Source organism: Ips typographus, linkage group LG2 (genome assembly GCF_016097725.1).
Source record: "Ips typographus isolate SLU linkage group LG2, UJ_Ityp_2.0, whole genome shotgun sequence".
Taxonomy (NCBI): Eukaryota; Metazoa; Arthropoda; class Insecta; order Coleoptera; family Curculionidae; genus Ips; species Ips typographus.
This window is the reverse complement of record NC_138423.1, coordinates 3,864,327-3,880,288: the sequence shown is the minus strand read 5'-3', so window position 1 is coordinate 3,880,288 and position 15,962 is coordinate 3,864,327. Positions and strand designations below refer to the sequence as shown.

At 33.6% G+C, this 15,962-nt stretch overlaps 1 protein-coding gene across 3 annotated transcripts in view; it reads left to right on the top strand.

Annotated features, from left to right (window-relative positions):
• SNF4Agamma (SNF4/AMP-activated protein kinase gamma subunit) overlaps window positions 1-14,352 on the top strand; it is a 161,041-nt gene extending 146,689 nt beyond the window's left edge. For all 3 annotated transcript variants that reach the window (XM_081974127.1, XM_081974125.1, XM_081974126.1), the window contains exons 13-18: window positions 5,148-5,368; window positions 5,436-5,543; window positions 9,546-9,749; window positions 9,812-9,958; window positions 10,017-10,157; window positions 13,109-14,352. In XM_081974127.1, the coding sequence (XP_081830253.1) occupies window positions 5,148-5,368; window positions 5,436-5,543; window positions 9,546-9,749; window positions 9,812-9,958; window positions 10,017-10,157; window positions 13,109-13,360 (1,073 nt within the window). In that variant the 3' untranslated portion in view covers window positions 13,361-14,352. The remainder of the gene's footprint in view (window positions 1-5,147; window positions 5,369-5,435; window positions 5,544-9,545; window positions 9,750-9,811; window positions 9,959-10,016; window positions 10,158-13,108) is intronic.
• The last annotated feature ends 1,610 nt before the right edge of the window (window positions 14,353-15,962 follow it).

Sequence of the window (15,962 nt, the reverse complement as noted above, 5' to 3'; positions counted from 1 at the left end):
GGTACGGTTTTGTCGCTAGAGAACGTGGAAATTTTTAAAAGTAAAATTACAAAATTCATAATTTTTCATTGTATTCCAACGGAATTCATTGAAATTACCAAAAAAATATTTGATACATTTTTTTACTATTAATAGTTTTCAAAATACTAATGTATCTCCAGTAATGCCCATTAATTGGGATTTGGGTTACTCACTGGTTAAGCTAACTGTTGAACCTGAATAATAACCTTTACAATAAGCAGCAATAACTATAGTTTTAACTACCATGGATTTAGTTATTCGCATTAAATTGGCTTATATTTCAATGACATTTTCTAATTTACTCTTTCACTTTTGAAAACATTGCTAGAAATGAATGGCCGCCTAGATCACCAGAGTTGCGATTATTTTCTTTGGGATCATTTAAAAAATAAAGTATATGCCACAAAACTGACAAATTTAGATGATTTAACAAGAAGAATACTTATTTTTTTACATTAAAAACAGACGTAATAATTTATTAGTATAGTTGAAGTAATTTAAGTTCTACACTACTTACAAAATGTTGTTGGTGTATCAATCATTCTGGCTTACACAACTAATGGTTTGGCCCGACTTGTAATTTCCTGGCTTTTATTCTCTTTTTACAATACTTGGGATGGACAATAACCTAATATTGCTAGTTTCTCTTTCAAAACTTTGTACTTAAATTTAAGATTTCAACACTTTCAGCCAACTGCCAGCAGGTAAACTTGTTTTAATGAGGCATAAAACGAAATTTATACGATTTTTATATTTATTTTTCATTAACTTTAGTTGCTGCGGAAAGCTGTTGATTATAAATGTACGGCTTCATAAACATTTCATGACAGGAAACACTAGTGATGCGTGATGGTCAATAAAAATTTAATATTCTGGAAAATCGGTTTTAAAGCAGATCATCGGAAATTTTAGGTGCACTTCAATTTACTAGAAAACAGTTTTTCAATTAGTTTCAATGGTTTTATACCAGAGTCGATTTAATTAAAGGCCTTTTATTTTTATTCCGCTCGTTTGAATATTTCAGATTCTAGGTCAATGTGAGTTTTATTTAGCTTTGCTTTTCTTGCCAGTTTTTAATCAAATTGATTTAGATAAAATGGACAATTAACCAAGACAATCAATTTAACACATTTTTTCTCATCTAGAAAGAGGATTATTCTTCTTTAATATATGTTGGTATGCAGTCAGTTTTCTTGTGGACAATTAGCCAGGTCAGTCATTTTAACACATTCTTTATTTTCTTTGCAAATTTCTGAGAATTACTGAGCATGATAACTTTGATAGTAAAACTGTTTTCGTAAATCATATTGCAATTACAAAAGTGCATTTATTAAACTGTTTGCAACCAGACAGCATGTTACAAAAAGCTTACTTTTCGTAACTAGTTGAGTAGTTATGATAGAAATCATTAGATATTAAATAGAGTTACAAATAATCGCTGTTTTCTTAGTTGATTATATGTTTACTACTCAGTTTACTGAGCTCCAAAATTTTCAGCATAATCTAACTTAAATCTACGTTACCATTGTAAAGGCTGGGAAGGAAACCAAAAAGCTAAACAAAGATGGCAATATACTTCTTATGTGACATAGAGTCAGTGTGCCAGAACGAATATGATGTTGTCAGAACAGTTGGTCACATGATCACTTCATCAGTCCATCCGCTTGGTCAGACACATGTCACCTAAGAAGTTCGTTCCCATCTTTGTCTAGCATATTGATTTCTAATGGTTCTATCTTCATACCACTGTCTTCCCATGTATAATTTTAGTTTATGGACAATTTTCTGTAATTCGTTATTTAATTTATAAATTTTTTGTCTCGTACGTTTTTTTCGTAAGTGTGACTTTTCTCCTGACTGTCCTTTCAGACTGTGTTGCTGGCAGTTCAAATTTTGACACCGCTTTTCTCCCTGACTGTACCAATTGTGTTTTTTTTAGATTATTGAATAGAAAATTTACTGAGGATTACAAAAATGTGTTTAAAACAGTCATTTTCTCACTCCAAGTGGGTTCTACAGACGATTTTGTCACTGACTGTTCTTTCAAACTGTGTTTCTAGCAGTTTAAACTTTGACACCGCTTTTCTCACTGACTGTACCAATTTTTTAGTGTTTTTTTAGGTTATTGTATAGGAAATTTAATGAGGATTCCAAAAATGTGCTTTAAACTGTAATTTTCTTACTCCAAGTGGGTTCTATAGGCGATTTTGTCACTGATTGTTTTTTCAAACTGTGTTTCTAGCAATTTAAACTTTGACACCACTTTTATCCCTGACTGTACCAATTTTTTAATGTTTTTTTAGGTTAATGAGTAGAAAATTTACTGAGGATTACAAAAATGTGTTTAAAACAGTCATTTTCTCACTCCAAGTGGGTTCTACAGGCAATTTTGTCACTGACTGTTCTTTCAAACTGTGTTTCTAGCAGTTCAAACTTTGACACCGCTTTTCTCCCTGACTGTACCAATTTTTGTCGTGTTTTTTTAGGTTATTGAATAGAAAATTTACTGAGGATTACAAAAATGTGTTTAAAACAGTAATTTTCTCACTCCAAGTGGGTTCTACAGGCGATTTTGTCACTGACTGTTCCTTCAAACTGTGTTTCTAGCAGTTCAAACTTTGACACCGCTTTTCTCACTGACTGTACCAATTTTTGTAGTGTTTATTCCGGATATTGAATAGGAAATTTAATGAGTATTCCAAAAATGTGCTTTAAACTGTAATTTTCTTACTCCAAGTGGGTTCTACAGGCGATTTTGTCACTGATTGTTTTTTCAAACTGTGTTTCTAGCAGTTCAAACTTTGACACCACTTTTATCCCTGACTGTACCAATTTTTTAATGTTTTTTTAGGTTAATGAGTAGAAAATTTACTGACTATTACAAAAATGTGTTTAAAACAGTAATTTTCTCACTCCAAGTGGGTTTTACAGGCGATTTTGTCACTGACTGTTCCTTCAAACTGTGTTTCTAGCAGTTTAAACTTTGACACCGCTTTTCTCACTGACTGTACCAATTTTTTAGTGTCTTTTTTAGGTTAATGAATAGAAAATTTACTGAGGATTACAAAAATGTGTTTAAAACAGTAATTTTCTCACTCCAAATGGGTTCTACAGGCGATTTTGTCACTGACTGTTCCTTCAAACTGTGTTTCTAGCAGTTCAAACTTTGACACCACTTTTATCCCTGACTGTACCAATTTTTTAGTGTTTTTTTAGGTTAATGAGTAGAAAATTTACTGACTATTACAAAAATGTGTTTAAAACAGTAATTTTCTCACTCCAAGTGGGTTTTACAGGCGATTTTGTCACTGACTGTTTTTCAAACTGTGTTTCTAGCAGTTTAAACTTTGACACCACTTTTCTCCCTGACTGTACCAATTTTTTAGTGTTTTTTTAGGTTAATGAATAGAAAATTTACTGAGGATTACAAAAGTGTGTTTAAAACAGTAATTTTCTCACTCCAAGTGGGTTCTACAGGCGATTTTGTCACTAACTGTTTTTTCAAACTGTGTTTCTAGAAGTTCAAACTTTGACACCGCTTTTCTCCCTGACTGTACCAATTTTTGTAGTGTTTATTCAGGTTATTGAATAGGAAATTTAATGAGGATTCCAAAAATGTGCTTTAAACTGTAATTTTCTTACTCTAAGTGGGTTCTACAGGCAATTTTGTCACTGACTGTTCTTTCAAACTGTGTTTCTAGCAGTTCAAGCTTTGACACCACTTTTCTCCTTGACTGTATCAATTTTTTTGTGTTTTTTTAGCTTAATGAGTAGAAAATTTACTGAGGATTACAAAAATGTGTTTAAAACAGTCATTTTCTCACTCCAAATGAGTTTTACAGGCGGTTTTGTCCCTGACTGGTATGTTTTTGGCAGTTCAAACTTTGACACCACTTTTCTCCCGGAATGTACCAAATTTTGAAGTGTTTTTTAAGTTATTCGGTAGGAAATTTAATGAGGGTTTCAAAAATGTGTTTAAAACTGTCATTTTTTTACTCCAAGTGGGTTTGTCGAGCAATTTTGTTCCTAACTGTCAAACTGTGCTCAAAAGTGGAAAAAATCAGGATTTGGAAAAGTTTTCTTGCAGTATTCGATACAAAACGTGTTTCTGGGATTTATGACTGTGGTCACGTGACTGCCTAGCTAACTTATCCTCCAAAAACCACGTGATATCTGTGACTAATGTCAAAATTAACCTCAAATTTGCTAGTATTACAGTGTAACACAGTTTTCTCACAGTTTTTATGAAATTTATGACTACTTATTCATAAAAAAGTTAGAAGGTTGGAATTCGTTTGGTACAAGAATCACTTTGTCAGAAAAGTTGTAGTCTTTTATTTTGACAATATTGACCGAAAATGACTTTAATGAAATTCCTGAACTTTCAAGCCAATTTCAATTAGACCCATAAATTTACTGGTCAAATCGGAAAAATTGGTAAATTTTCTCACACAAGTAAGATTCTGTGTTGCTAGTTACATGAATTATCGGTAAATTTACGCCCATCACTAGAAATGAAGATGCCCAGTTTAGCTTAGTTTTACTGTAAATTTGAATGCTGCATTTAAGTGCAGTGTAAAACTAAGCCAAAAGTGGGACGTTACTTCTACGTCTTTTTCAAATAACTTAAGAACGAAAACAAATTTAAAAAAAACACAGGAGACAAATACTTTGTGAACTGATCCAAGAATTCGGATTTTGCTTAAATAAAAATCGTCATGAACAATCACATATCTTACAATGCAGCTTCTGAGTAGTCAGTGATGTTCCCAATTTGGGCTAAATTCACAAAATTGGACATCTTGTACCGTATTTATATGAATTTTTGACTGGAATATAGTTTAGGTTTAGCCACCTGTGAGTTTACAGCCTATCATTCAGAAACACCCTGTATAAACGGAATGATTATTTTAACTTTTTAATTAACCAGAAGCCGAAATACTCCTATGTTTGTTAAAAGATTTTTTTTAAATACGTTTACCTAAAGCTGCTTTTCGCAGTTATTAATATTATCTAATAAGGTCAATTGTTATTAGTTGAAATGAATGTTGACTTCAATAATTAATTGTTATTAACTTAAAAAACATGAGCAACTAAGAATTTACACTATTAATTTTTCTTTATAGGTGTAAGGGCAGCTCCACTGTGGGATAGTCAAAAACAGGAATTCGTGGGCATGCTCACCATTACGGACTTTATTAAAATCCTGAGAATGTATTACAAATCTCCTAGCGTGACGATGGAAGAGCTGGAAGAACACAAATTAGATACGTGGCGGCGAGTCCTAAAGGATGCCCGACCTTTAATTAATATAGGACCAGATGCGTCGTTGTATGACGCCATAAAGGTAAATCTAATTTTAAACCTCGATTTACGAAGGGTTTCCGCTTCTAATACTTTGTGATTTATTTCAGGTGTTGATTCACAACCGAATTCACAGACTGCCTGTCATAGATCCTGAGACGGGCAACGTACTGTATATTTTAACTCACAAGCGGATTTTGCGGTTTCTGTTTTTGTATGTAAGTATGATTGTTTATTATTAAATCGCGGGTGGAAAGTGCAACTTTATTAAATGCATTTTGGACAACAACGGACGGATGCAACGGATACAAATGAACAATTTGGTCTAAAGCCATTTCTCGCAAAAATATTTTTTCTCTACAATATCTGCTGCCACAATCTACTTGAGAAAAACTACATAAGCAAACATGACTACATTCTACAATATGCTGACGATACTGCACTCATAGTTCATGCCAAAACTATGGCATGGTTCTACAAATTCGAGATTAACACAAAACCCCACGAAAAACCAACTAATCTTAACAAATCACAAAATTAAAGACAACTCTTTTGAGAGACTGTTGGCTATCCATTGACGTATAAAACCCTACTAAAAATGGTGCAAATGAACGAGTTATTGAAGATTTGCACGAAAAAAGTCATTAAAAAAAAATAGTCAAATTTGACGCTCTCTAGCGGCCAAACCGTCTAACCTATCAATCCATGTTGGGAGCTTTTTAGAAAGGTCAGTCAATTGGCTCTCCATTGACGTATAAAACTCTAGCAAAATAGTGCAATTAAGCGGGTTTTTGAATATTAAACTAAAGGATACACCAAAAAAAATTGGTCAAAGTTGACGCCCTCTAGTGGCTAAACGGTACCACTAACCAACCGACTTTTCTACGTCAATATAAAGCTCATTTCATTGGCTGTTTATCGACATATAAAAGTATATACAAAGTGTTACAAATACGCGTGTTATTTACGGTTCACAGACAGGGTGCCCCAGAAACACTTTTTGACTGGTTAGGGCTAATTTGACCCTGGAAAATAAAAAAATCACGGTTACATGAGCTACTAGGTCTACTACGATGTAATGCATAGAAATTTCTTGAAAAACCGATTTTGAAAATGACAATATTCGTAAGGATCAAATTTGCCTGAAACACCACCACTATTCCAAATGGGTTTTGCGTTATGTTGGCCACTTCGCGCAAGCGAAAATCGACTTTAATGATTTTATTTCTACAGTTTTGCTACGGCTCTAAATTTGACACTCACTGTGCTAGGTTTGTGCCAAATATCAGTCGTACCTGACCGATTTAAAGAAAAATCCCTTAAAGAAGTTAGAGTGGTTACAGTCAAGAAAAACGTTTAGTTAGCTTTGGAAAGCCCATAATATTTTCTATCCATTGACATTTAAAAGTCTATACAAAGTATTGCAAATAAACGAGTCGTTTTGATAGTTTTGACTGAATTTAACAGCTACTACTTTGACCTTCAATAACTCGGCTATTTTGACAGTTACAGGGTGGTTCAATGTATCAATTTAAAAAATATTTTTTTTAAATAAGTGACCTAATACAAAGTTACCTTAATTTTGAACAGAAAATCAGACAAAGTTATAAGAATAAGGAGTGTTTAATTTGGAAAACGTCTTTTTTAGAACTGACGTCTTGAACTCTTTTTTAACCATCCTGTATAATATATCTTATCGTTTTTCTTCTCTTGTATAACACGACAAAACACAAAAACCAAGAAAAAAACGTTCCTTGATATGCATAAATTAAAATTATTGTTTTGGAGACTGACAATATTAAATTTCACATAGAACGGTAAATATCTCAGAAACGGATACAGAAAAGTGTATGACATTAATGAATTTGACGTAGAATCCGAAAATGCACTAATATACAACGTGTCCCATTTAAACTAAGCAGCAGTTGATATCTACTTTCGGTTAAATCGTTGCACGCATATTTTCTTATTTTTATTTTTTTAATTAAAAAAGGTTCGTTCAGTCGTGGTTATTCAGAAAATTAGTGGGTATTGTTAGGTTAGGTTAGTTATTGGGAGTTATCAGGAATTACTGGGCATTACAAGGAATTAGTGGACATTATTGGCATATTAGGAATTAGTGTACAAAACTGTACTCAGCGATTTACCCCTCGGAACATGTTAATTTTTAAGACTCGATTAAGGTTATTGTGAAATCCAAAAAAATATTTTTGCGAAAAATGGCTTTAGAACAAATTTTTCATTTTTTGACTCAGTAATACCCTGTATACTCGAATCCGTGACAACTTTCAAACAGATCATTTAGGCCATCAGAAAGAGAAAGAAAATAACTTTTAATCCTCAAAAAATGATTAAAATCGAGTGACTCAATTTGAAGATACAGCCGCTCAAAAAAGACCAAAAATGTTGCTGTCCCATTCTTTTTGACGAGCAGTTTATATCAATATATTTGTTAATGCAAAAATTAGGATTTAAACGGTTTCGAATTCTTCTAGTAGTTATTTTTTCAACATACTTTGCTTAAATTTTGCTTAGGTGGTCAATTACTGCTACAACTTTCTTCAAAATGTTTGATTTACATATTAACTATTTTTTCTACGAATGTTTGCAAATAAGCTACTTTGCATACGTAAAAGTGTGTGCAAAGTGGCACTTTCCCGCACACTTTTTAAAATGCTGATTATACCTTGCAACAGTGGTTTTATATAGACTATTATACATAAAATCTGCTTAGAATTTTGCGTAGAATTCAAAAATGTAATAATATTCAGGGGTTTCATATAAAAAACACGACTTTTTTCTGTCTTTGAAAATGAGGCTTGTTTCCTTAGAAACCAAAGCTCATTGTCAAACAACGCATTTATATGCAATTTAAAGTCTACAACAGTGTTTATTCTTACTTATTTAAGTTAAAAAAACTATTTTAATAATGGATATCACTGAAGATGAACTTCCGGAAGATGTTCTAAAAGCCGCCAACATGGCTAGTTTGCAATTGCTGCCTCTCAAATCGCGAGAAAAATACGAGAAACAGTACGAGTTGTTTACCCAATGGTGCGAACAAAAGGGGATAAAAACCTTAAAGGAAGAGGTACTTTTAGCGTATTTTGTTACTTTAAGCAAAGAATTCAAACCTAACACAATGTGGTCAAAGTATTCAATGCTCAAAAATGTAATAAACATAAAAAGAGACATCGATATCGGTGAATTTTATAAGCTCACTGCATTTCTGAAAAAGCAGAATGTTGGTTTTAAACCTAAAAAGGCGAAAATTTTTACAAAAGAAGAAATATTCAGTTTTATGAACTCCGCACCAGATGAAATTTACCTGTTAATTAAAGTTGCCACTATATTCGGACTTGCTGGTGCATGTCGAAGGGAAGAGCTAGCCAATTTAACCACTACAGATATTGAAGACAAAGGAAACCTCATAATTGTTAAAATTAGGGATTCCAAAAATCATACAGCAAGAAACTTTATAATATCAGAAGAAGTTCATAACGGAACCTACCTGCAACTGTACAGAAGATACACCGGCCTACGTCCAAAAAAGTCAAACAATCGTTTTTTCCTAGTTTACAGAAAGGGTAAATGTTTTTCGCAAAGTGTTGGAGTAAACAGTTTTGGAAAAATGCCTTCTGAAATAGCAATTTTTTTGAAGTTGCCAAATCCAGAACTCTACACAGGGCACAGTTATCGTCGATCATCGGCAACGTTCCTGGCCGATTCTGGAGAAGGAATCACTGACATAAAACGCTTGGGGGGTTGGAAATCGACTACGGTAGCTGAAGAATACATTGATGAATCCACAAGTTATAAAAAAGGATTAAGTAACAAAATTCTGACCTTCAATCCTAAAGAAAGTGAAGCAGTTCCAAGTACCAGTATTTTACCTTCAGTTGCTCAATCTGCGATCAATTTAAAAAACGCGACCAACTGTACATTTAACATTAATGTTGTTAATAACAATAAATAGTTATAAGTTGTTGTTTTTAATATCAATAAAAATTAAAAACAAAATGTATAGATATTTTACTCGTATAAAAAATATTGTTCCTAACACGTGTGCAAAGTAGTTTTCCCGCACTTGAAGCTTATACGAACTCCGCTTCGCGTCGTTCGTCTAACTGCTTTCGCGTGTGGGAAAACATAACTTTGCACACTGAATAGGAAAACTACCATTTTCTGAAGCTTGTTATACTATTTTGCGTTATTTTCAGATAAATGAATTACCAAAACCTAGTTACATGAATAAAACCCTGAGAGAACTGAAAATCGGGAGTTATGAAAACATCGAGACCGCCAGCGAAGACACCTCAATTATTCTAGCATTAAAAAAGTTTGTGGAGAGGCGAGTGTCAGCTTTACCGATTGTCGATCCCGAAGGAAGATTGGTGGATATTTATGCCAAATTTGATGTTATTGTAAGTCACCATATCACTTCTTAACATCGTTAATTTCTAAAACATTTCTTGTTTATATATAGAATCTAGCCGCGGAGAAAACTTATAACGATTTAGATGTATCATTAAAAAAGGCGAACGAGCACCGGAACGAGTGGTTTGAGGGTGTACATAATTGTAAATTAGACGAAACTTTGTTTAATGTGATGGAGAAAATTGTTAGGGCAGAGGTAAGTGATTTTGATTTATTTCGTTTCGATTGAATGTTGCAATGTTTCGAAATTTCAGGTTCATAGGCTAGTGGTGGTCAATGAAGAAGACAAAGTCATAGGCATAATTTCTCTCTCAGATCTGTTACTGTATCTAGTGCTGCGACCATGCGGAGAAGATGGTGGGTCGCCTGATGGAGGAGCTTCAGTAAGAGCACAGGTATGAATTACTTTTCTTGGTTTCTTATAGTGTTTTTGGCTTGGACTGAACCTTCTCGAAGAAATATAACATAACACATTTTTATATTTGTTTCGGCTAATGGTTTATTGGTCGTTTTGATATGTATCCCAGGTTTGGTGTTTTCGAATTATAATTCGGTGAGCCAGTTCTTCAGATATTATCCTCAAAAAGTTCATTATTTTATTAGAATATTGTCTTGCGATACAGGTTGGCCGTCAGCACCTAAAGTAATGCCATTTACATAGAGAGTTTGATGATTTAGATTTAGATTTTTTAACCACAATACACATGAAATGTATGCGCAGCAGGTCATCTTAAATAATTCCTACAAACACTTAGGGATAAAACTTAAACATGCATATACAAATGTAAAATAACATACAAAATACACTCACCTTTGAAAAAAAAAAAAGAAAAAAAAATAAATTTTCTATTCAATAACCTGAATAAACACTACAAAAATTGGTACAGTCATGGAGAAAAGCGGTGTCAAACTTTGAACTACCATAAACCCAGTTTGAATGTACAGCCAGGGCAAAATTGCCTTGTAAAACCCACTTGGAGTGACAAAATGAGTGTTTTAAGCACATTTTTGGAATCCTCATTAAATTTCCTATTCAAAAACATGGAAAAATACTAAAAATTTGGTACAGTCATGGAGAAAAGCGGTGTCAAACTTTAAACTACCAGAAACCCAGTTTGAAAGGAGAGCTAGAGACGAAATTGCCTGTAAAATTCACTTGGAATGACAAAATGAGTGTTTTAAGCACATTTTTGGAATCCTCATTAAATTTCCTATCCAAAAACATGGAAAAACACTAAAAAATTTGGTACAGTCAGGGAGAAAAGCGGTGTCAAACTTTGAACTATCAGAAACACAGTTTGAAAGGAGAGCCAGGGCAAAATTGCCTGTAAAATTCACTTGGCGTGAGAAAATGAGTGTTTTAAGCACATTTTTGGAATCCTTATTAAATTTCCTATCAAAAAAAACATGAAAAAACACTAAAAAATTTGGTACAGTCAGGGAGAAAAGCGGTGTCAAACTTTGAACTACCAGAAACCCAGTTTGAAAGGACAGCGAGAGACAAAATTGCCTGTAAAACCCACTTGGAATGACAAAATGAGTGTTTTAAGCACATTTTTGGAATCCTCATTAAATTTCCTATCCAAAAACATGGAAAAACACTAAAAATGTACAATCAGGGAGAAAAGCGGTGTCAAACTTTGAACTACCATAAACCCAGTTTGAATGTACAGCCAAGGCAAAATTGCCTTGTAAAACCTACTTGGAATGACAAAATGACTGTTTTAAGTACATTTTTGGAATCCTCATTAAATTTCCTTTCAAAAAACATGGAAAAACACTAAAAAATTTGGTACAGTCAGGGAGAAAAGCGGTGTCAAACTTTGAACTACCAGAAACACAGTTTGAAAGGAGAGCTAGGGACAAAATCGACTGTAAAACCCACTTGGAATGACAAAATGAGTGTTTTAAGCACATTTTTGGAATCCTCATTAAATTTCCTATTCAAAAACATGGAAAAACACTAAAAATTTGGTACAGTCAGGGAGAAAAGCGGTGTCAAACTTTGAACTACCAGAAACCCAGTTTGAAAGGACAGCTAGAGACAAAATCGCCTGTAAAACCCACTTGGAATGACAAAATGAGTGTTTTAAGCACATTTTTGAAATCCTCATTAAATTTACTATCCAAAAACATGGAAAAACACTAAAAATTTGGTACAATCAGGAAGAAAAGCGGTGTGAAACTTTGAACTACCAGAAACACAGTTTGAAAGGACAGCTAGGGACAAAATCGCCTGTAAAACCCACTTGGAGTTACAAAATGAGTGGTTTAGGCACATTTTTGGAATCCTCATTAAATTTCCTATCCAATAACCTGGAAAAACACAAAAAAATTGGTACAGTCAGGGAGAAAAGCGGTGTCAAACTTTGAACTACCAGAAACACAGTTTGAAAGGACAGCTAGAGACAAAATTGCCTGTAAAACCCACTTGGAATGACAAAATGAGTGTTTTAAGCACATTTTTGGAATCCTCATTAAATTTCCTATCCAAAAACATGGAAAAACACTAAAAAATTTGGTACAGTCAGGGAGAAAAGCGGTGTCAAACTTTGAACTACCAGAAACACAGTTTGAAAGGACAGCTAGGGACAAAATCGCCTGGAAAACCCACTTGGAGTGACAAAATGAGTGTTTTAAGCACATTTTTGGATCCTCATTAAATTTCCTATCCAAAAACATGGAAAAACACTAAAAATTTGGTACAATCAGGGAGAAAAGCGGTGTCAAACTTTGAACTACCAGAAACACAGTTTGAAAGGACAGCTAGGGACAAAATCGCCTGGAAAACCCACTTGGAGTGACAAAATGAGTGTTTTAAGCACATTTTTGGATCCTCATTAAATTTCCTATCCAAAAACATGGAAAAACACTAAAAATTTGGTACAATCAGGGAGAAAAGCGGTGTCAAACTTTGAACTACCAGAAACACAGTTTGAAAGGAGAGCCAGGGCAAAATTTCCTGTAAAATTTACTTGGAGTGACAAAATGAGTGTTTTAAGCACATTTTTGAAATCCTCATTAAATTTCCTATCCAATAACCTGGAAAAACACAAAAAAATTGGTACAGTCAGGGAGAAAAGCGGTGTCAAACTTTGAACTACCAGAAACGCAGTTTGAAAGGACAGCTAGGGACAAAATCGCCTGTAAAACCCACTTGGAGTGACAAAATGAGTGTTTTAAGTACATTTTTGGAATCCTCATTAAATTTCCTATCCAAAAACATCCTCCCTTGTAGTTCCCCTGTACCGCAAGAAGTTACAACTAACGGTGTAAACTAGACCATTGTTTCTAATTTTTTTCTTCCTCTTTTTTCACTTAATCATTTTATATATTTTTCTTGTAGGATATCAGCAAGATGCCTGAAAAGTTCACCACATCTAGCCGTACTTCCTCAAACGAAGAGGTGTCTCAAACAATTCTTGAAGAGGAAGAACAAGAGGATGGTACAAAAAACGCAGAAAAATCGACGGAAGAGCAAAACTCGCCGGAAAGCAGCCCGATCGAAACGCCGACAATCGGAAAAGATGTGGAGAACTCATTACCAGCTGAAAATCCAATCTTTAGAGAGGTCACGGTAACTGGAGGAGGAGAGTGACCAGGGCAAAGCAGTCGTAGAGTGTAAATTAAAACAAAAAAATGAAGATTTTAATGAAAAGCGACATGGTGATGAAAACAGGCGGGTTTTTCTGTAAATGTCTGTTTCTTTTTTATAGTGTAAGTTTTGTTTAAGTTGAGCGTCTTACGTTCAATATTTTTGTTTGGTTTCTTTGAGGAAAATATGTCGGAACCGAAATCGGTTGTTCAAGTCTCTTTAAGAGTTTTAATCAGTCACAAAAAAGGTTTTGTATTTACAAGAGCAACGCCGAGAACACAAAAAAACAATAAAGTTCAAACAATAAATCTACATTACGCAGTTTATAATACATTATTTGTACTTAAGATAAGGAATATACCAAAGACTGCTTGCAACGCTATTTACGCAAAAAGTAGTAGTAAAACCTCAAAGCCGGAATTTACGGCTTTTATTTATTTTTGTGATCGTTAAAGATGCGTCGACAAAATGGAGTGCTCAACATAGTCTGGATGGTCAAAAACAAAAAAAACTAAATCAATTAGTGTCCATGCCAAATTAAAGTGTAGTACTGTCTTAGCCTGCTTTGTACGCCTATATAAACCACATATTTTCGGTAGAAACTTGTAGCAAGCTCATCGAAATTATTATAATACAAGAGGGCAGGTCATTTTGTTATGCCATCTCTTTTTAATTATCTTATGATAACAGTATATACTATACATAGCGAAACGTATAAATAGTGTAAAATAATTTAATAATATATTATTGTAGATGAAGCCGATGTTGGTTAACTTTTACTAATGAGTATATTAATAATACCTTCTTCTTCTTCTTCTTCTTGTAGCGCTACAACAAGAAGAAGAAGAATATATACAATAATACCTTGTTAATACAAAAAATGTTTTGCGAATAAAGTTTTCTAGAGAGAGAGTAAGTAAATGCCTTAATTTTACAATGAAGGATGTTTATTCATTATTGATCCTGTAAGAAGTAAAAGCGTACCTTAAACCAGATATTGTTGTTTTATTTTTCCACTAAAAACATTCCTAATACATGCAGAGGGAACAGAAGGTAAGTAAGAAATCGCTTAATAATTGGTCAAGGATGCTGTGAAAATTGAGTACAAAGTAGTTCTACCAGGAGCACAAAAGCAACAAGGGTAAACTAAGTTTTCTTGAGGGAATGTACTCAGTAACTAAAATGTACCTCCTCCCGTTTCTGCACTCCTAATACAAAATCTGAGTTTGTGTAAAATTTAGCAAAAATTGGTTTTTGTAAACCAGGAGAGCAGAAGTATTACGAGATAAATTTAGTTTTCTTGACAATTGGTGAGTGTAATCAAGTATCAGAAGTAACTAAAAATTAGACCTACATGCGTTTCTGCACTCCTAATACAAAATCCGAATTAGGGTAAAATTTAGCAGAAATTGGTTTCTCTACCAGGAGAACAGAAGTATTAAGAGATAAATGAAGTTTTCTTGACAATTGGTGAGTGTAATCAACTATCAGAAGTAACTAAAAATTAGACCTACATGCGTTTCTGCACTCCTAATACAAAATTCGAGTTAAGGTAAAATTTAGCAGAAATTGGTTTGTCTACCAGGAGAACAGAAGTATTAAGAGATAAATTAAGTTTTCTTGACAATTGGTGAGTGTAATCAACTATCAGAAGTAACTAAAAATTAGACCTACATGCGTCTCTGCACTCCTAATACAAAATTCGAGTTAAGGTAAAAGTTAGCAGAAATTGGTTTGTCTACCAGGAGAACAGAAGTATTAAGAGATAAATTAAGTTTTCTTGACAATTGGTGAGTGTAATCAAGTATCAGAAGTAACTAAAAATTAGACCTACATGCGTTTATGCATTCCTAATACAAAATCCGAATTAGGGTAAAATTTTGCAGAAATTGGTTTCTCTACCAGGAGAACAGAAGTATTAAGAGATAAATGAAGTTTTCTTGACAATTGGTGAGTGTAATCAAGTATCAGAAGTAACTAAAAATTAGACCTAAATGCGTTTCTGCACTCCTAATACAAAATCCGAATTAGGGTAAAATTTCGCAGAAATTGGTTTCTCTACCAGGAGAACAGAAGTATTAAGAGATAAATGAAGTTTTCTTGACAATTGGTGAGTGTAATCAAGTATCAGAAGTAACTAAAAATTAGACCTAAATGCGTTTCTGCACTCCTAATACAAAATCCGAATTAGGGTAAAATTTAGCAGAAATTGGTTTCTCTACCAGGAGAACAGAAGTATTAAGAGATAAATGAAGTTTTTTTGACAATTGGTGAGTGTAATCAAGTATCAGAAGTAACTAAAAATTAGACCTACATGCGTTTCTGCACTCCCAATACAAAATCCGAGTTAAGGTAAAATTTCGCAGAAATTGGTTTCTCTACCAGGAGAACAGAAGTATTAAGAGATAAATGAAGTTTTCTTGACAATTGGTGAGTGTAATCAAGTATCAGAAGTAACTAAAAATTAGACCTACATGCGTCTCTGCACTCCTAATACAAAATTCGAGTTAAGGTAAAAGTTAGCAGAAATTGGTTTGTCTACCAGGAGAACAGAAGTATTAAGAGATAAATGAAGTTTTCTTGACAATTGGTGAGTGTAATCAAC